Here is a 20420-nt window from a genome sequence, read left to right on the forward strand (position 1 = left end):
CAGTTAACCATCCCACACAGCTGCTTTGAGAGTAAATGAACCAATTTCTGGTGCAGGGGGTCCCTTTTCTGCTGCGGCCAGTTTGTGTTTTCCCAACCACCTTAGGAAGAAGACACCTTACTTCACCACCCACAGTGAGGAAGCTAAAGCACAGAGAGGTTAGGTAACCAGCCCCTGGCGAAACAGCTGAGCTGGGATTCACAGCCCGGCAGGTCCCGGAACCTGTGTGCTTAACCACGAGGCTCCAAAGACCAGGGCACGCGAGAAAATACTCAGATTCTGGCAAAGTCTTAATTTGGAACTATTTTCAAGGCCTAACTACTGCTTTATTTATTTAACGTTTATTTATTTTCGACAGAGAGAGAGAACATGAAAGGCAGAGGGGCAGAGAGAGAAGGAGACACGGAATCCGAAGCAGGCTCCATCCAGGCTCTGAGCCGTCAGCACAGAGCCCGACGCGGGGCTCGAACTCACAGAGTGTGATTTCGGGACCTGAGCCGAAGTCAGACGCTTAACCGACTGAGCCAACCCAGGCGCCCCGCCTAACTGCTACTTTATGCAGCCTGATCAATGAGCTCTTCCCAGCCCTATGTAAGCCAGAGCCAGAAGCCAGGGGAGACCTCCACTCAGGCACCAGGGAGGGAGGGGACCGGGCTCACGGCAGGCTCACCTGCACCTCACGGCATCGTAAAACCCAGATGGAGCACAGAGAGCAGCCCGCGCGGGGTCACAACGCCAGACATTCCATCCCTTGCCCACGGGCCGCGAAGCCCAGGCCCTTCCCCAGGCCCCCGGGCCCCCCTGCCCCTGGGCCAGGGCCGGTAGGGCTGAAAGGCGCCCACCTAGGCCTCCTGCCCTCGCCGCTGCAGCTTCTGATGAGCCACTGCTGTCCCCTCCCTGCCATCAGCTCTCTTTACAACCCCACATACAGGACATGCAAAAAAAAAAAATGGAGAAAAGGCTCCGGTGCTGTGCTACAAAGACCCAGGCAGATCCCGCACCTGCCTCCACCTGCCTCCGGGGCTGGGGAGACGATGATACAAGTCCCCCCACAGTGGCCACCCAGCTGGCTCCACGAGGGGCATCTGCTCCTGAAACAGGGGCGGCCGTACCGCGGGCCTTTCTCCTGCAGCCTGCCCACCTCAGTCACGCGTTGGGGCCTTTAAGGGTTTCTTGCAGCGGCAGAAGGGCTCTGCTCTGGCCAGCCCGCCATCTCCAGGCTCCCATCCCGGGTCCCCTTACATCCTCAGCCCCCACCCCCAAACTCTGTCTGTCATTCAGAGCCTGCAGAGCGGCCAGCCCTGTGCCCGCTCGGGGTGGGACATGACGCAGGGCAAACACGGTCCCTGCCGACCGGGTGATCCCCTGGGCGGCCACCCTCACCCTACATCCCTCACCCCCTGCGTTCTGCATCTCACAGAGTCCTCTTTGAGCACCCCTCCTCCCAGCCCCTCTGGACAAACACTCTGTGCCCGGCACCGGGCTGGGAACTCCTCCTCCTCGACACTGCTGAACACACAGCAGGTGCTTGCAAAGCTGAGCTGCCTCTCAGATGTGCTCCCGGTGGCAGCAGCAGGCAGCCGACGTGGGCCACGTCTCCTAGCACGGCGGTGAGGGCGGCAGAGAGCAGGTGCCCCAGTACGCTGGGGTAGAGCCTACTGCACTCGTGCTTTTTAAAGAAAAGCCAGCTTTTCCAATCGAGCATCTCTCCCCCGAGGGAGGCTTGTGCCGGGCCATGCTGGCGGGCTGCCACAAGGCTACAAGCAGGAAGAGGAATAAGCATGGCCGTACCCGGACTCTTCCCGCCCCGCCATCCATGAGCACTGCCGTCCCCCCACACATGGGGAGGCCAAGAGCCGGTCTGCGAGAATGTCTTGGAAATCAGAGGACATGGTCTCTAGGGGCGAATTTTCAAAGCGGTGCCGTGACTGTGATTCCACCCAGAGGTGGGGGCCTGGCTGGGCCTGCCCTCAGGAAGGCCCCAGAGTTCTGGAGGGTCGGGCCTGGCTGTGCTGTGCACACGTGTCATATCGCTGACCTATCCCCCCCACAGTTGGGTATTTATTGGGCTCCTCCTTTGTACCAAAGGGAGTACTTCCCCCTAAACCCTCATTTTTACAGATGAGAAAACTGAGGCTCGGCGTTTCTTCCAGCTGGTAAGTGGCAGAGCCAGGACATGAGCCTGGGGCTCCCCTCTGTCTATTGTCTTCCACACTCACCCTTCCAAGCAGCAGCCCAGGTGAGTGCCCGGAAGCCAAGGACAAATGGTCCCTTCTCCCACACGAACACGTACACGACAGGGCTAGGCTTTCATCCAGGCATAGGGACAACTGTGACAGACGAATGCCCTGGAATGGCCTTACTGGCTGGGGTGACCTTAGATGAGTCGACTTCTTCCCCAGAAAACAGCAGACTTTTCTCCGCCTACCCTGAGGCTCGGAAGGGGGCCCCAAACGTGAAAACGGCTGGGAAGCCGAAAGGCCCCTGCCAACGGAAGACGGTTGCTGCTCAGTTTCACAAATGCAGAGCGCCCAACACGTGCAAGGCATCGTGGGGAAAACAAAACTGGCAAAGACTCATCCCTTCACGTACCAAGCAGGGCGGGAGACGGCAGGGAGGCGGACGAGGCAGCGGAAGTCTGGGGTCTTCCCCCCCTTCCTTGTGGGAGTGTAGCCCGTGGTGCCTGGGCATGGGAAGGGGACCAGGGACCCAGGGGAGGGGGCCCTGGGGCAGCGGGCGGGCGAGGAGCAGGTACTCAGCAGCCGGGCAAGGTCAGGTTGGCGACATTCAGGGGGACTGAGCAAATACGTAAATGGAGAGAGAATAACGTAAAGCAGGCTTCTCCCTGTAGAAGGAAGGCACAAATGTGCAAAAGCGTAAGGCTGGGATGAGCCCTGTGGTGTCGGACTAGAATCAGAGGTACTGGTGTGAGTGTGCTGTTTCTGGTAGTACAGATTCACAGGTGCTGATGGGTGGACGTGTGAGTTGCAAGTGCGTGTGTCCTACTTCTGTCCGCTCAGAGGGTCTCAGAACAGCGACCCCCCCTCCCCCCAGGCATGGGAAGACCGCCTCGTGCCCTAGGGTTCCATTCTAAATATCACTCTCCACTAAAAGGAACCAGGGCTCCTTGAGAAATGGGCGGCTCCAGGGCTGACGCAAAGACAGAATATTATGAACCTGAAACATCTCTTTGTGCCAGAAAAGTAAGGAAGGGCTCAGAGAACGGTGGGGATGTGTCCAAAGGACTCAGCTGCCGCTAGCCACGTCGGGGACCACGTGAGCACCGGAATAAATGACAGGAGGAACAGATGATAACCCACTGAACTGAACAGAATTCCGCAAGTCCGCACGGGTATAAATAAACGGGGAGGGGAAAACATTCTTCTTTACGGTAGAATGCCGACATCAAGCGTAAGAACGAAAAATGCAATTACTTAGCAACCGTCACAGAAATAGTTAATTCAAGGAGCAGTAATAGACCTTAGAGACAACGGATAGAAGCAGGGTGAGGACTGGGATTGTACATCCTCCAGTCACCCCGCAAATCGTCATACCTCACAAAGGGGGAGAAAAGCCCATACCTTTGCATAAATTTACGGCGGTCCCCGTCTTAATCGGTCAACGTCAACACCACCGATACTGCTGGAGGCCTCCCGACAGGATGCGCCCAGAAGCACGCAGCACCACTTCTGGGATATTCTGGCCCAAAGGGCACAGCGCAGGTCGTATCGCGGGGAAACATCAGATGAAGTGGGCGCCCCGTGATCCTCAAAGGTGTCAACGTCCCGAGAGCTGAGGCAAGGGCCAGCGAAGCAGTCTAGAAACAGGACCACACAGCTGCCTGCCCCCGGACCAGACGCTCCTCTCTACAAAGAACATCACGGATCTACCGGTGAAACCTCCCAGGTCCAGCCCTGGGAGACCAGTACGTGGAATTGTTTCTATTCTGGAAATCTCAGAAAAGGTTTGGAAACAAGGAGGCCGTGGGAAGCCCCGGCAGTGGCAGATGATTCTCCTGGAGGTGAGGTATGTCCGGGGCACGACAGACAGGGCCCTGGGGTGAGGTCCAGCCCGGGCTCCAGCCTGCCATGGGGTGACCCCTGCCCTGGAGACAGTCCCTCTGGGACTCTCAGCTCATCCTCATATGAAGCCAGGGGTCCCCTAAGGGCCCTTCCGTGTGGGAAGACCTGGGAGTTCCTTCACTAGGGAAGGCCTTGAAGGCAGGATTCAGGCAACTGAGGAAGGATATGGTAGGACAGGTGGTAGGGCACAGCACGAACGAAGGCTTAGGGGTGGGATGGGGCAGAAGGGGCTGGAGCGGCTCGAGGACCCCCAGGCCTGCTGCCCCAGTCGCAGCACAGACACCGGCTGCTGCAAGAGAAAATGGGGCATGCAGGCAGGTGTGGCCGGCATGTGGGCTGGGTGCGAGTGCATGTGGGTGTGCCAGCACGCCCATCCATGTGTGATGCTCAAGGGGGCCTGGGTGTGAGGGGGGCGGGGAGGGCTGGGTGCGTATTTGTGTGTGTGGGACCTGGGTATGCACATGTGAGGGTGCGGGACCCAGCCGTGAGTGTGTTACGGGTGTGAGTGTAGGGGACACGGCGCGTCACGTGTGAGTGGGTGTGCACGCGGCCCCTCCCGGTACCGGCAGCACAGCGCCCTCTAGCGGCCGCAGCAGGAAGCAGTGTGCGAGGAAGGGAAAGTGAAAGCGGGCCCTAGCAGACCGGGAAGGAGGCGGTGAGGCCCAGGGCAGACGGCGGTGAGGCCCAGGGCAGACGCGATGGGCAGGGGGTGAGAACAGGAGGAAAGGGCAGAGGAGAAAACCGGAGGAGAACGCAGAGAAGGCCAGGCTGCACTTCTCCCGGCGTTCTCCTCAGGGACTAATGTGTCTCCAAGGCTGACAATGACCTTCTTGGGTGACCCGGGGCACTGGCCTCACACGACACCATGGGGCTGGCTTGGCCCTTCAGCTAGGGGAGCCTCCAGACCTTCCGATGCCCCTCCTCCAGTCAGGGCTGGCTCAGGCCCCTCTGCCAGGGACACACTCTAACCCCCCACCCCATTCCGGGGTCTACAGTCCAAAAGGCCAGAGAAAACGGCCCGGGCACCCTCTCTGTGCCGGGGAGGCTGGGATCCCATCCTTGGGTGGCCACTCTTCCACAGGTGAAAATATGTGTACCGACACCCCTGCCATGTCTGGGCCTCAGTTTCCACTTCTACAAATGGGAAGCGGGGCCACTAAATCTCTGTGTCTGTCAGTAGGCAGATAGGGGGCTGTCCCAGGCACCACAGGTTCCTAGGAAGCTAGCTCCAGGGGCTGGGAGGCTAACTTCTGGGCCGCCCCCAGGCCTCAGGGCCTCACTCTGTGGCCACCTCCCGGCCTCACCTGGGACCCCCTTCCAGTGCCCGCAGGGCCTAGCCAAGCTGTCCACGGTTTGAAAACCTTTCCCTCTTGCCCTGGACATGAAGCAGGCTTGGTCAGGGACCAAGAAGGATAATGACGGTCAGGTACCAGAAAGGGTTACTACTTCCACTGCTGTCCCCCGACCACCAGCCAATCAAAGAGCAGGTACACCAAGCAGGTGTGGAGGGAGCCAAACTCAGGCAAAGCCAGAGGGCAGGGCCCAGATGGGCGTGTCTGCCCCTGCCTATCCCACCCTCGAAGCCACTGATGCCACCACATGTACCCACCTCTGCCTCTCCTGTGCCTTCTCTCCCGAGGCCCCTCTGGGTCCCTCCCCAGTCTCTGGGTGGCATCACTGCCCCTGAGGGTGTCGACGCTGCCCCTGAGGGCTCTAGGCGCATAAACTGGGGAGAACACGGGCCTCCCGATGCAAGACAGCCAAGTGGTGAAGAGGCTGGAGGCAAGTGGGGCCCTGCCCACTGCGGGGGGAGCACAAACCCGCACAACCGATTTGGAAGTGTGGCATTGTCTGGTAAAGCTGACCCTGCGTATTCCCCACGACGCGGCAATTCCAGCTTTAGCGGATCGACGCTACAAGGACTCATGCCCACGTGCCCACGAAACATGGATCAGACGTTCCTGGAAGTACTTCAAAGAAAGCTTAAACCAGGACCCACCCAAGTGTGCCCTCCGGGGGAGGGGAAGAGAGAGGTGTGTTCACACCAGGGAGGATGAACAAGCTATGGCCAGGTGAAACAGGCAGTAACACCAGTTAGATGAAGGTCAGCCCAGGAAAACCCAGCTGCATTCTTGGGGGAAGCCGACCACATGGGAGAACCACAGAGAACACCGCGAAGCAGTCCCCAGGCAGGGCGCCATGGAGGCCTCTGGCTTTCCAGCCCCACGGGGCCCGCGGAGCACAAGGTTTTCTCTGGCTCTTCGCTGGGGTCTGTGTGTCACGAGTGCCATCTGCAGGGAACAGGGGGAGGTGCAGGGGCCCCCGTGCCCAACAGAAATGCGCTGAGCCCTGATGTGAGCCGGGGGAGGCAAGCAAGAACTTTCTAGCAGCTACATTGGCAAAAATTAAAACAGGCAGGTGAAATTAACATAAAATATTAGCACTGGAGCATGTAATCGGTACAAAAAATTACTCACGAGCTTTTTCACATTCTTTCTCTACCATTCAGTCTTGGAAATCTGTCTTGTGCGTCCAGCACATCTCGATTTTGACCAGCCACAGTTCAAGTACTCGGCAGCCACCGGCAACACATGACCACCGTCCTCAACAGCGTGGCTCTGGAGAGCGGCCAGGGCCGAGAGGCCTCCCACCTGCCCTCCCGCACACAGAGCCCAGCCTCCTGTTCTGCCCTGTGGCCTCCTTCTCAGATGGCTCATTTGCTGCCTTACCTGTGACAGTGGTCTTCTCACTCTGCCCTGTATGATGACAAAAGCTGATTTACGTCCTTACAACAAACAAATAAAAAGATACAAAATTTTGGGGTGCCTTCCTTTGAGGGCCTGGGGAAGAAAGAGGGCCTAGATCTCAGGTGTGCCAAGGGGCTTTAAGAGAGTCTCTAGTGCCCCAGGAGGGTCCAGGAGGTGGCTGGCGGGGCAAGCGTTCCTCACTCCCCTTGCATCCACTTGGGCCCCAAACCCACAGGTCTCTTGGCTCTCGCACACGGGAGAGGGGCCTCACAGTGAACAGGTCCTTCTAATCCATTTCCTGGACCCTGTGAAAACAGATCGCTCAGGACAGATGCAACCCCCCACCCCAATCCAAGTACCCCTGGGTAACCGTGTTTTAACCAAGTCTCTGCAGCATCCACAAAACTGTACTTTCTCTTCATGGCCACCATCAAAACCATCTAGAACAAGTCAAGACAATGCTCTAATGTCTAAGACACCCTCAACGGCCCCACAAGCCAAACCCGGACACCACAGGGCACCTCCACGTGCCCACAAGCACCTGACCCCTGAGAGGTGCCCATCGGCAACCTGACCAAGACTAGGCTGACTTTTGACCCGGGAAAGAAACACGGCTTCTCTGGACACAGCGGGCCGGTTCCAAGGTGTCCCTGACCAAGGATGTGCCATCTCTAGCTTCTCTGTCTCCCACGAACTGAGAAGACAGAGCAAAAGGAGACGGAGGGTGATCAGGGAGGGCCGAGGGCCCACAATCTGTAAACCGCCCCCCCACCCCCCCCCACTGACTACTTTGCCCAAATTGGGCCTGCCCTTCTGTGGCCGGGGGCAGCTGGAGCCTTTGTTCTCTTGTCTCTACACTAAACCCTATTCAAATCCCAGCTGTGAAACTTGGCCCCTGTATCTTTTGATACTTTACCTGACCTATGAAAAGGTCAGCTAGGCCCCTCCTTAGAGGACAGTTATATAAAGGTCAGCAGATAACCACATCCTGTTCTTTTTGGAAAGAAAACGAAACGAAAACTGGGACACCCCAGGAATCCATGGAGGCAGGCAGGCAGATGAACTTGACCATGTGCAGGGACACTCACCTGAACTTGCCCGTCCGCACCTGCAGGGCTCTCATCCCGCACCGCTGGGCACCACCGACGTCACCCACGATATCGTCTCCAATCATGATGGCCTGCCAGGCAGGGAAATGAGCTCAGAAGTGATGTCAGGAGAGTTTATTCCTGTGCTCCTTCAGCTATTTTGACATAATCAACTGCTTGATTTGATGTTTAAAACTACTACCATACAAATTAGGCAAGGCAATATTGTCATCGTATTGATTAAAAGTCAACCCACCTTGAATATATCTCCTGCTGCCCAGTCTCCCACCCCCCAAGAGCCGAGTGGCTCTGAACAGCGCATACGTGGGCAATCTGAAATCAGTCCTCAAGTGTCAAAGTGATAACGGTGTCACAAGGCCACGTGGGGAGGCTGACACAGATTCGCCTCTACTTGAACACAGGCTGAACTTTACCTGCAGCTAAAAACTCCGTAACCAGGTGCCAACCACTAGCCCTGTGAAAATTAACTAAATTTCTGGCAAATCTTTGTAGCTCACAGTTTAGGACTTTTTGCTTTCAATAACGAGGGTACTACCTATAAAACCAAAATAATATGCAAACAAAAATACACACACACACGCGCGCGCGCGCACACACACACACACACACACACACAAAGGTAACGCTTGCAGCCCGGTGATCATTTCAAAAAGCAGCCTCTGGGATATACTCTCCCACCCGACACAACATGAAAACCAGACAAATTATGTGAAACAACAGTTTTCAAGCCACTGGACATCAAGCAATGAAGGGCAATGACACAGGAAACATAGGAGGTGAACCCCACGAGTATATTCAGTTTCCAGACTGTGGGTGCAGGGAGGGAGAACCACACAGAGCCTGGCAGACTCCCCGAATGGAGGGAAAGAGCTAAGGGCTGGGAGACCAAGGCAACTGAAGTTCCCAGGATGGAGTATCAGAGAGGAGGGGACTACCCAGAGTAGAAGGGCACAGATCCACAGAGGGTCCCTCTGAATGAGGCAGCATTCTGCAGACTGCTGATCAGCACACGTGAGTGAGGAAACCACCCGAGGCCAGGGAAAGAATCACACTGCAAAATGAAAGAAAACAGTGCCCGGACCTCACACAGGGTTGGGAATAGTGCCTGTTCCCACCAGCCAGACTGGAAAATCTCATCATTCACAGGGCACTGGGTAGTGTTCTCAGGAGCATCTTGCCTTCGTAGTGGGGAGTAATTAGTCTTAGACCAAACCCTGCCCTGGCACTGCCTCCCAAGTCTCTAAAGCAAGACCTGGAAGGATCAAACTGTTTCCAAGTCATTTAAGTGCATCCCAGAACAAAGTGCATACGAAAATATCCAGAACCCTCCCCCTCCGAAAAGTAGAATTTGCAACGTCTGGCAACTAATTTAAAAAAGCGATCAGACATGCAACGAAGGCAAACATCACACATAATGAACAGAAAACTCAATCCATCTAAACTGACCCAGAACTCACACAGATGTGGGAATTAGCAGACAAAGACATTAAATTAGTTACTGCAACTATCTTACATATGTTCCAGATGTCAAGTAGGGACATGGAAGATAAAAGAAAAGATCCAAATTGAACCTCTAGAGATGGAAACTACAACAGATTGTTTTTTCCGACAGAGAACTGCTTTTATTTTTAATTACTAATAACAGCGCAATTTACTGACATTTACAACTAATCGCAAGTGTGCGGTACTAAATAATGCTTACATTTTATTTATACTGGTAGCACCTGAAATACATTATGTCTGGAATGGAAAATCTGCCGAATGAAATTAATAAAGGATTACACAACACAGAAGAAAAGATTAATGAACTTGAAGATACAGCAATAGAAACCATCCAAAATGAAACCAAGAGAAAAAAGTAACTTAACAAAAATGAACAGAATATCATCAAGCTAGGACATGACTTCAAAGGGCCTGATACACATGTAACTGGAGGATGAGAGGAGGTGACAGAAATAAAATGTGACTTCCTAGTGGCTAAAAATTTTCTAAACACAATAAAACTGATAAATCCACAGATCCAAGACCCCAATCAACACCAAACACAAGAAACATGAGGAAAATTACATTAAGGCACAACATAATCAAACTACTCAAAGTCAGGGACAAAGCAAAAATCTTAAAAGCTGCTGGAGCAAGAAAAAAGTACTGTTACACAGTAAGAAACAAAGATAAGACATGAGATTTTCCACTGGAAACAATGCAGGTGAGAAGACGGTGGGGCGCCATCTTTAAAGTACTGAGAGAGGGAAATGCCAACCTAGAATTCTACACCCAGCAAAAGTATCCTTCAAAAACAAAGGCAAAATAAAGGCATTTTCAGATATCTTAAGCTTAAAGGCATCATCACCAACAGATCCACACAAAAGAAATGTAATAGGAAGTCTCTTAGGCAAAAGGAAAATGGTACTAAGTGGAAATATGGATCTGCACAAAGGGACAGAGAAAGAGTGATCCATGGCATATGTTGATCCCTTCTTCTACCAGCCAACTCCTAACAGGCTTTCAAGACCACCACCTTTGAACCCAGCTGGGATATGAGGCCCCCCCAAAACCCTCTGGTTACCTCCTGGCACGTCCCCTACTGCACTGTACTGGTTCACTCATCGTTCTTTTCTAGAAACGTGTGAGCTCCTGCAGGCAGGGCTATGGGTTGATGCTGGCACTTAGCTGATATCCAAAAACTTGACTGGATCAGTGTCCTAATTTAAGGCATGGCTGCCGACGTCAGGAGACACTTAGGAGGTACAGCCAATAGGTCTCCTCACTGGTCACCAAAGTAGAGTCTACTTCAGTGCTGCCTGAACTTTAGTCATTAGTGGGTCTCCTTTTGCGATATCCACATGTATTACGAACATTATTGTTTACGTTGATTCATACCTTCTTACATATGTACTTTTTTTTTTTTAACGTTTATTTTTGAGACAGAGAGAGACAGAGCATGAACAGGGGAGGGGCAGAGAGAGAGGGAGACACAGAATCTGAAACAGGCTCCAGGCTCTGAGCTGTCAGCACAGAGCCCGACACGGGGCTCGAACTCACAGACCATGAGATCATGACCTGAGCCGAAGTCGGACGCTTAACCGACCGAGTCACCCAGGCGCCCCACATATGTACTTTTAAAGAAAAAAAGAACAGCTTCCCTCACTTAACTACCACAAAACTCTGATTAAAAGCTTCAAAATATTCTCAGGACAAGATTCTGCTAGTGGAAGAAAAATCGGACGCCTTAGACATCAAACACGCTCCAGATCTGTTCTCAAGTCCAGTTGGGATTTTACGTGGTTGGAGGCCAGATGGGTCTGAGAAACCGGACTCCACGTGACAAGACGGGTGTCCTGATGCCGACAGGGTGGAAGCTTTGAAACTGACAGTCACTCCACAAGTCTCCCCTCTGGAATTCAGATGCCAGGTGTGGGTGGCTAATCAGTGAATAGATACACCAGCCAAAATCAAGGACAATCCAAACGATGACTGTGAGGCATTCACACTGGGGAAATGAATTTGGACTCTGCCTGTAAGGACAGGAGTCCGCAAGGAACATGTCTCCCATCTCAGAGTGGGGGATATAGGGCAGTGGAAGCAGAGGCAGGCCTTGTGTGACCAGCAGAATGGACAGACTGAGCTCAGGTTTCAGATGGGGCCAGAGGAACCAGGCTCAAACTCCAGCTCTGTTAGCTACTAGTTCTGTGGTCTTGGGCAAGGCTCCGCTTCAATCTGTGAAAGGGGTCTAAGTGGTGTGGCATTTAAATGAAACCGTATCAATTACGCATCGAGGACAGTGCCTGCACATAAGTTATCTGCATATGTTTAAAAGGAAAAACACACTAGGAAATGTTTTGTTGGGGAAATTCCTGATCTAGCCCTGTTGGAGATAGTCCAGTCTCTATGATGGCACTCTTGCCTCCAGTGACCCAGCACTTTTGTATTAAGCCCCTGTGGGGGGCAGGCAGTGGTGACACAGGGGATCAAAGAGACACAGTCCCTGCCTTCATGGAGCTCCTGGTTGAATACAGAAGACAGACGTTCATCAGACAATTTCATAAATACACAGCCAAGAATGTGATAACGTGCAGGAGGCTGTGAGGGGTAGTGGTTGGGGAAGGCTTCCTGGAGGACGTGAGGTTTTGAGCTTCAACCTGAAGGGCAAGAGGGGCCGGCCAGGTTAGGAGGTAGGGGCACTCCCAGCAGGGGACCCCATATGTGTGCTAACAACCCATCTGCCGCCCTTCCCCAGGGCAGGGCCATACAATGCATTCCACAAAGCACAGGCTAATAAGCCCGAAGCGACTGTCCTTGGAAACATCTGAACAGGCATTCAAATAACTGAAGAAATCACGAAGAGTTTGTGGAAAAGGCCAAAGACTGAGCTGGTGCCACTCTGGGGGTCAGAGAGGTAGTTCCAGGTAAACACGAGGCTCTTCTAACAACCAACACAGGCTGCCTCGGAGGTACCACTCAATCATATTCAAGCAGAGGCTGAAGGGGCCTTCATCAGGGAGGCCCCAGGTAGAAGCTCGGACATGGACAATGACCACCAGCACTGAGACCTTTGCCAACGGCTAGTGGCCACAGCCGCCTGCCACATGCATGAGGAACTTGAAAAAAACTGCATTTCTTCCAGCGAATATTCCAAACTTCATACGCTTCACCAATGGCCTCTGATCTTATCTCCAATCCCACGTTTTCCAAAGTCAGTTTTGCACACGGGTGACACGCTGTTTGATTTTAGGTACAACACGGACACGCATTTTTTTTTTTTTTTTTAATTTTTTTTTTCAACATTTTTTATTTATTTTTGGGACAGAGAGAGACAGAGCATGAACGGGGGAGGGGCAGAGAGAGAGGGAGACACAGAATCGGAAACAGGCTCCAGGCTCCGAGCCATCAGCCCAGAGCCTGACGCGGGGCTCGAACTCACGGACCGCGAGATCGTGACCTGGCTGAAGTCGGACGCTTAACCGACTGCGCCACCCAGGCGCCCCCGGACACGCATTTTAATGTAACTGTTTTGCATTTATTTTTAGAGTAATCTCTATGGTAAGTAAGGGATTCTGGTTTTCCATTTAAAGGAGTGATCAAAGGTCCTTTTATTTATTTATTATTTTTTTAAAGTTTATTTATTTTGAGAAAGTGAGAGAGAGTGTGAGCAGGGGAGGGGCAGAGAGAGGAGAGAGAGAGAGAATCCCAAGCAGGCTCAGAACTGTCAGCGTGGAAAGCCCAGTGCAGGGCTTGAACTCATGAACCTCAAGATCATGACCTGAGCCAACACCAAGAGTTGGTCGCTCAACCAACCGATCCACCAAGATGCCCCCAAAGTTCCTTTTAAAATACATTTATTTAAGTTTTTAAAAATGAATCGATTTAAGGGGTGCCTGGGTGGCTCAATCGGTTAAGCATCCGACTTCAGCTCAGGTCATGATCTCATGGTCCATGAGTTTGACCCCCGCATCGGGCTCTGTGCTGTCAGTTCAGAGCCTGGAACCTGCTTTGGATTCTGTCTCCCTCTCTCTCTGCCCCTCCCCCACTCATGTTCTGTCTCTATCAAAAAATGAATAAACATTAAAAAAATTTTTTTTTAATTCCATCGATTTAAAGAAAAATTAAGTGAGTAATAGTGCCAGTGCCAAGTACCCAGGTACGGTAAAAATTGGAAATTTCTTCTAGAATGACTGTTGGCTTGGGAGAGCACTGCCAAATACAAATGGGTTTTTTTTTTTCTTAGTGTTTACTTATTTTTGAGAGGGGGGAGAGGCAGAGAGAGAGGGAGACACAGGATCTGAAGCAGGCTCCGGGCTCTGTGCTGTCACAGAGAGCCCGACGTGGGGCTCGAACCCATGAACCACGAGATTATGACCTGAGTGGAAGCTGGACACAACTGACTGAGCCACCCAGGCCCCCAAATCCAAATACAAGAAACAGCCAGGGGGCTACGTGTGCCTCCTGACAAGAGCAGCAGGGCTCACACACGGGTGGTCCTGCAAGCCAGGGTCACCGGGGCCACCACACGGCTCCTCCGGGAGGAGGGCGCCGGACCAGCCACGAGCCCCAGGATGAGATTCTGCTTTCTGCCCTTTCGAGGCCTCTGAACGTTCCTAACCTTCCAACCTAGGGCCCTGTCCATTGCTACCGGAGGCTCCGGGGGCCATCTTGCTAGAAGTAACTTGGAAATGAAACAGGTCTTCCAACGAATCCGTGTCAAGCCTGATGCCTTCCACGCTTCTGGGGAAAAGAAGATTTTGTGCACACGTTCCCCCAAGGCAGTAGAAAGTCTTCGCCCTCGGAACACAGCCTCCCGGGGCTTCCTGGGCAAGGCCATTTGCTGCTGTGACCCACAAAGGCGGAAGCAGAGATCTGGGCCCTTGGAGGAAGAACTCTGGAGAAGCGGCCGCTGTACTCGGTCACGACGAGCCGATGCCAGATCCGGGCGGCGCCCCGAAGCCGCGTGTGAGGCTGGGGGAGCGCAGGGGTGCCGGGGACGCTGCGGGGCGTGCAGCTGCCCGGAGCAGTGATGCCTGTCCGGGCCAGCTTGTGGGCTCCGCAAACCAAAATGCACTGGGGCCTCCGGGGATTTCACAGATTTACTATCGGTGAAGGGCAATGATCATGCGACGAGGGGCAATTATTGCCAAATCATTTAGGATTTAAAAAATCATTGGCAAGAAGATAGAGGTCAAGAGGTGCGCCGTCGGGGGAAATAAAAAACCCCTACCTGTCAGGCCCGGGATGCACTTCCTTTCTGACTGCGATACGGTGAAGGCAGGGCAGAGGCACCCGGCGAGGCTGGACTCCCAGGGAACACGGAGACCCGGAGAGCCGGAGGGAGCACTGAGCCCCGCAGGCAGGTCTTCCGGTCTGAGCTTTCAAGCAGCTTCGTTCACGTTTCTTCAATCTTTGCTGCCAGCACCTCCTTACCGTCTGCCAGGGGAAGAACCCGCGCTGACAGGTGACCGTGTTTGGGAGCAAGCCCACCTGTCATACACTTTCTGGTGGCCCCAGGACTCTGCCCAGGAGCTCTCCTCCCTCTCCCAGGGCAGCACAGCAGGGCTGGCGGTGAAGGAGCCGGGGGCTCAGTCCGGATCTCAGCCCCGAGGGGCACACACCCCTCCAGGGAGATGCCTCAAGAGGACATCTAGCACTCCATGCGTCCCGGGTCTTCAGCCTGCAGGTCTGGAGGCACCCGGGCCCCCTCAGAGACCCGGAGATGGCCCACGGCTAAGGAATCCCCCCACAGTCCGACACATTCGTGAGGCCCAATTCCAAAGCACAGCACAACTCAAAGACCGCTATGTCATAAAAAAGTAAAAACAGTGTGGTAAGGATGGGGGGGATACAACTGGTAAGGAAGGTAAACGGATACCACCTTTCTGAAACAGAAATAAGCAATGTTCGGGGCACCTGGGTGGCTCAGTCGGTTAAGCGTCCGACTTCGGCTCAGGTCACGATCTCCCGGTTCGTGAGTTCGAGCCCCGCATCGGGCTCTCTGCTGTCAGTGCAGAGCCCATTCTGGATCCTCTGTCTCTCTCTGTCTCTCTCTCTCTCCCCGCCCCTCCCCCACTTCCTCTCAAAAATAAATAAAACATTAAAAAAAAAGAAAAAAAGAAGCAATGTGCATCATGGCCCAACAACTACCCTCTAGGTAAGATTTCTCCACAAATAATTAGATTTGTACAAAAGGGCACACATACAAGGGTATTCATAGGGTTTGGTACGATAGGAAAATTGGGAGTCATCTAACATCCGACAACAGGGGATACAAAGAACATTATGGTATAGCCCATATGGAAGAACACCACAGAGCCACAGACGTTATTTTGTGAAAGTGTCTAAAAAGGCACAAAGGAAACTGCTCCCAATACAATATTGTATTTAATACTTAATATTGGAAAAAAAGAAGATCATTCAAACTGTGTGTTAAAAATGTATCTACAGATGGGGCGCCTGGGTGCCTCAGTCGGTTAAGCGTCTGAATCTTGACTTCAGCTCAGGTCACGATCTCATGGTTGGTGAGCTCGAGCCCCACGATGGGGGGTTCCGTGTTGACAGAGCAGAGCCTGTCTGGGATTCCCTGTCCTCACTCTCTGCCCCTCTCCCCCTCTTGCGTGCTCTCTCTCTCTCTCTCTCTCTCTCAAAATAAAAATAAGTTTTCTAAAAAAATGTATATCTAGAAACTAAAATATTGGAAGGGTTACGCGGGATCTGTTATTCTGGTTCGTGGGATGAGGAACGGTGTTTTTCCTTGTACTTTCTGAATTTTCCCTGTTGCCTTTAACAAACATCACGTACTTCACACGATGAAATTCTTGTGCTTTGAGGAGAAGAAAATCTTATTTTTAAAAAGGCTCTTGGGGCGCCTGGTTGGCTCAGTTGGTTGAGCATCCGATTGCGGCTCAGGTGGTGATCTTGTAGTTTGTGAGTTTGAGCCCTGAGTGGGGGGCTCTGTGGTGACAGCCCAGAGAAGGTTCTGGATGCGCTGCACCCCCTCTCGCTGCCCCTCCCCCTCCCCCGCTCACGCTCACATACACCCTTGCTCTCTTTCTCTCAAAAACAAATAAATATCGTTAATAAGTAAGTAAAGGTTTTACAGACCCCTTGTGACTGGGATACATGCCTACGACAACCTCAGAGCCACAATTTCCCGAAACTCCAGACAGTCTCAAACCCGGGGCTGTGGTGTCAGGCCTGTCCCTGTCTGGAGACAGAGCTTCACGTTCAAATCCGGGTTGCAGGAGCTGGTCCGCTCTCTCCTGGTGCTCTGGGCTCACATGGTCCCTGCAAGGTCTCCCTGAACTGACACCCAAGACTCGCGGGTGGCGGGCCTGAGCTGGCGGAGGGGTCTGGGGATGGGCCTTCCGTGGAAATTCCCGAGGGGGACGAGGCCATGAGAGAAATGAGTGGCCCCGCTTGGACACTCCCTCCCCACCCACAGGTCTCCCCACCCACAGCCTGTCCCCGTAGCCGCGTAGCTAGAATGAACGATCTGAGAACCAGTGAGCAGAATGACAGCAGAATGACAGAGCCTAGTCCGCGTTTTATGCCCGGCCCTCTTGGGAGAAACCTACAACCCTTGCCCACATGTTCGACAGACCATCCCTAGGGCATTTACCCTCACCCCCTAAGATCCTGTCTAACTTTATTTTCTATGGTTGGTATTCAGTCAACAATATTTAGTATTTTTGAAACTAGAAAGTGATACTGTCCTACTTCATGTGCCTTTAAAAAGTCCAATCACCAAACCAAAAAATCCTGCTATGTGGCTGACGCCCCCCTGGAGGCCTAGGGCACAGCAAAGGCCTGGAGGGGATGGGGTCCTGGCCACAGGCCTCATCAGCAGATTAATCTTGGGTTCGGCACTAGGGTTTCTGTGACTATTCCCTAATGCTGTGGTTCTCACTTGGGGGGCAACCTTGCCCCTGGGGGGATATTTGGCAACATCTGGAGACAGCTGTGGTTTCACAACTGGGGGAAGGGGGTCCTAAGCATCCGGTAATGCACAGGGTGGCTCCCCACCACAAAGAATGATCTGGCTCCCAAATGTCAAGAGTGCCGAGGTGGGGAATCCTGCCTTGACCTCAGTATGGAGGTGCAAATGCCTATGACGAGGACTGGAGCAAGGACTCCACGAAATAAATAGGTTTGTGACGGTTCACGTATTCGAGGTCCTTCCTCTCCAAGCCTTGGGCTCCCCATCAGTGAGATGGGCGCCCCCCAACCCCCAGCTTCTTGGCTGCTGTGTACCGACTCCCGTGCTAACTAAGCACTCTGGTTTCAACAGTCCCAATTTCCATGAAACCTGCATGATTTGCAAAGGACGGAATTTCTACGTGTATGGAAAACTGCCAAAACCTTCACATCATTCGGGCTGTAGTATGAAGCTGTAAAACCACCCACTGATTTCGAAGCCTTAAGCCATGAGAAATTAGGTATTTCTAGAAGCAACCTTTAAGGTATGTTATTCTTTGCCTTATTACTGAATCCTGGAAAGGGCCTGCTTACCTCTAAGAGGTTTGAATTTCCAATCTATTAGAGTAATACCAGCAATCTGTTATTTCTAGGCTATCGAGGAAAGGTTAGAATGGAAATTGCATTTGGGTGGTTATGTCCATTCTGAGCGCAGGCTGAGGACTCAGCAGAGGCAGCAGGCCCTGGCCTGGAAGGAGCAGTTATCAAGGGAAATGACTGCTGATAACTTTATTGATTAAAGCGGCTTGAAAAATTTAAGGTTTGCCACAGCCCTGGCACTTCCACAGCAAGACTGCTCCTCACAGGCATTTTTCATTAAAAATAAAGAGGCAGGATCAGAGAATTATTACCTTGTGCATAAGACACAGTTCATTTGAAATGGCCTTATTTTGAAACACTGCCTTAAAAGGTCTACACATCCTGAGGCTCGAGTAACGTTAATGAACGTTTTAGAAAAACGGTGGGGTGAGGGTTTAACAGCACACAGAAGTTGCCACTCAACTGTCAAGGGGAGAGACAGAAATGACATTTGAGGGTGGAAGGGAGAATGATAATATGAGAAGTAAATAAGATTCAGCTTTGCCACATGTGCTCAGAGCCACCAGAGAAAACAATTCCTTAGCTGCCCAGGGTATCCGATGCTCGCCATCGACTGGACAGCCGAGGGACCTTGACCTCATCACACACAAAGACTCACCAGGAATCTAAAACACAACGCCCACAGCCCCAGCACCCGCCACATGAGATGCCCAGATTAACGGGACGCCCATACGGGCCTCGGCTGCTCTTTGGGGTTTGGAGAGGACAGTTTCTCATTCAGAATGGAAAAGGTACCAGCGGGGAAAATAACTGAAAAATGCCAAAAAGCAAAAAGAGGAGGGGGGAAATCATCCCAGGTCGAACTCTCCAAATACATCCAGCGATAATGTGACGTCCAGTGCCCCCGGCCTTACTTTCTAGACAGGGGCAGCTTTTGTTGTGTTGTCTGTTTGGAGGAGGTTCTGAGACGACTATGATCACACTGCTCATATAATTCTAAATACCGGCTTTTAAATCCAAGTTATGGGAGCCTTTCTTCCGCCCTGTAACAAATCATCTTCAGAATTTATTCCCTCTTAAACGTATCCAATGAGTAGGATATAAATATATACACAGTTGTTTACATTTAAGAAATGGAAAGGTGGGGCGCCTGGGTGGTTCAGTCGGTTAAGCGTCCGACCTCGGCTCAGGTCATGATCTCGCGGTTTGTGAGTTCGAGCCCCGTGTCAGGCTCTGTGCCGACAGCTCAGACCCTGGAGCCTGCTAAGGATTCTGTGTCTCCCTCTCTCTCTGCCCCTCCCCTACTTGTGCTCTAACTCTCTCTCTCAAAAAATGAATAAATGTTAACAAAAGGAAACAGAAAAAAAGGTAAGCCATAACATTTATAAAAAGGGCTACCAACGAGACAGGAGTAGGAAGAGAAAGAAAAGGACAGAAGCTCCACTCCCTTAACTGTATCTTATTTTAGGGATTTGATTTTGAAATCAAGCAAATATTTTACATAACTACAAAAAAAACGTAAATGTTGAGGGGTGCCTGGGTGGCTCCATCAGCTTCGGCTCAGGTCATGATCTCAGTTCAGGAGTATGAGCTCAAGTGCAGCTCAGCAAGGAGCCTGCTTGGGATTCTCTCTCTCCGTCCCTCTCTGCTCCTCCTCCCCCGCCGGGTGGCTCAGCTGGTTAAGCATCAGACTCTAGATATCTGCTCCGGTTGTGATCTCACAGTTGTGAGATCAAGCCCCACATCAAGCTCTGTGCCGAGTGTGTTGTCTGCTTGGGATTCTCTCTCTCTCTCTCTCTCTCTCTCTCTCTCTCTCTCTCTGTGCCTGTCCCTGGGGCTCGAACTCATGGGTCATGAGATCATGACCTGAAGTCAGACGCTTAACTGACTGAGCCACCTGGGTGCCCCTAAAAAAATCCTTTGTTACCTTGGGAAGATGCTAGAGAATCAACTCATTATTCTGAAAACTAATAAACAATGAAAAAAAAAAAAAAAACCAGGCATTTATCTGGAGTTCCCTATATGAACTGCGCCCCAGGGTAACAAACAGTTGGTGAGCAGCTTTCCTATATAGAAATAATCCAGAGGGAAAAACGAAGAAGGAATGACAGAATTCAAATATCACCATTCTGCTGCCTTTGATGAATTAAAGGAGTCAACACCAATCACGAATAGCAGCTAACAACACAAAAGGAGAAAAGGGGACACTCTGTGCCTACTGATGGAGGACACATCACCGCCTATAAAGTAATCATGAAAAAACTGAACCAGACTCTGAGCGAGCTTCTAGATCTAACTATCAATCTCCAGAGAACAGAGGACAGACGAGCATGTGAAGGAATACTTCCGAGGTGTAATCAACGAAATCCAGACTGTGGGAAATTCCACAGGACAAACTGCCCAGTTTCTGCTTCATAATGTTGCAAGGAAAAAACAAGAGGGAGATGGGGGTGGGGTGGAGTTGGGAATCAGTAGATAAA

The 20420-nt window shown here is 52.1% G+C and overlaps 1 protein-coding gene across 5 annotated transcripts in view; it reads right to left on the minus strand.

The window, feature by feature from the left end:
- LHPP (phospholysine phosphohistidine inorganic pyrophosphate phosphatase) overlaps positions 1–20420 on the minus strand; it is a 117628-nt gene that overhangs the window by 63597 nt on the left and 33611 nt on the right. For 3 of the 5 annotated variants that reach the window (XM_060641249.3, XM_060641250.3, XM_060641248.3), the window contains exon 6: positions 7918–8009. The exons of the other annotated variants lie outside the window; for them this stretch is intronic. In XM_060641249.3, coding sequence (XP_060497232.2) covers positions 7918–8009 — 92 coding nt within the window. The remainder of the gene's footprint in view (positions 1–7917; positions 8010–20420) is intronic. 5 annotated transcript variants of the gene reach the window in all.

The sequence above is a fragment of the Panthera onca genome, chromosome D2 (genome assembly GCF_046562875.1).
Source record: "Panthera onca isolate mPanOnc1 chromosome D2, mPanOnc1 haplotype 2, whole genome shotgun sequence".
Taxonomy (NCBI): domain Eukaryota; kingdom Metazoa; phylum Chordata; class Mammalia; order Carnivora; family Felidae; genus Panthera; species Panthera onca.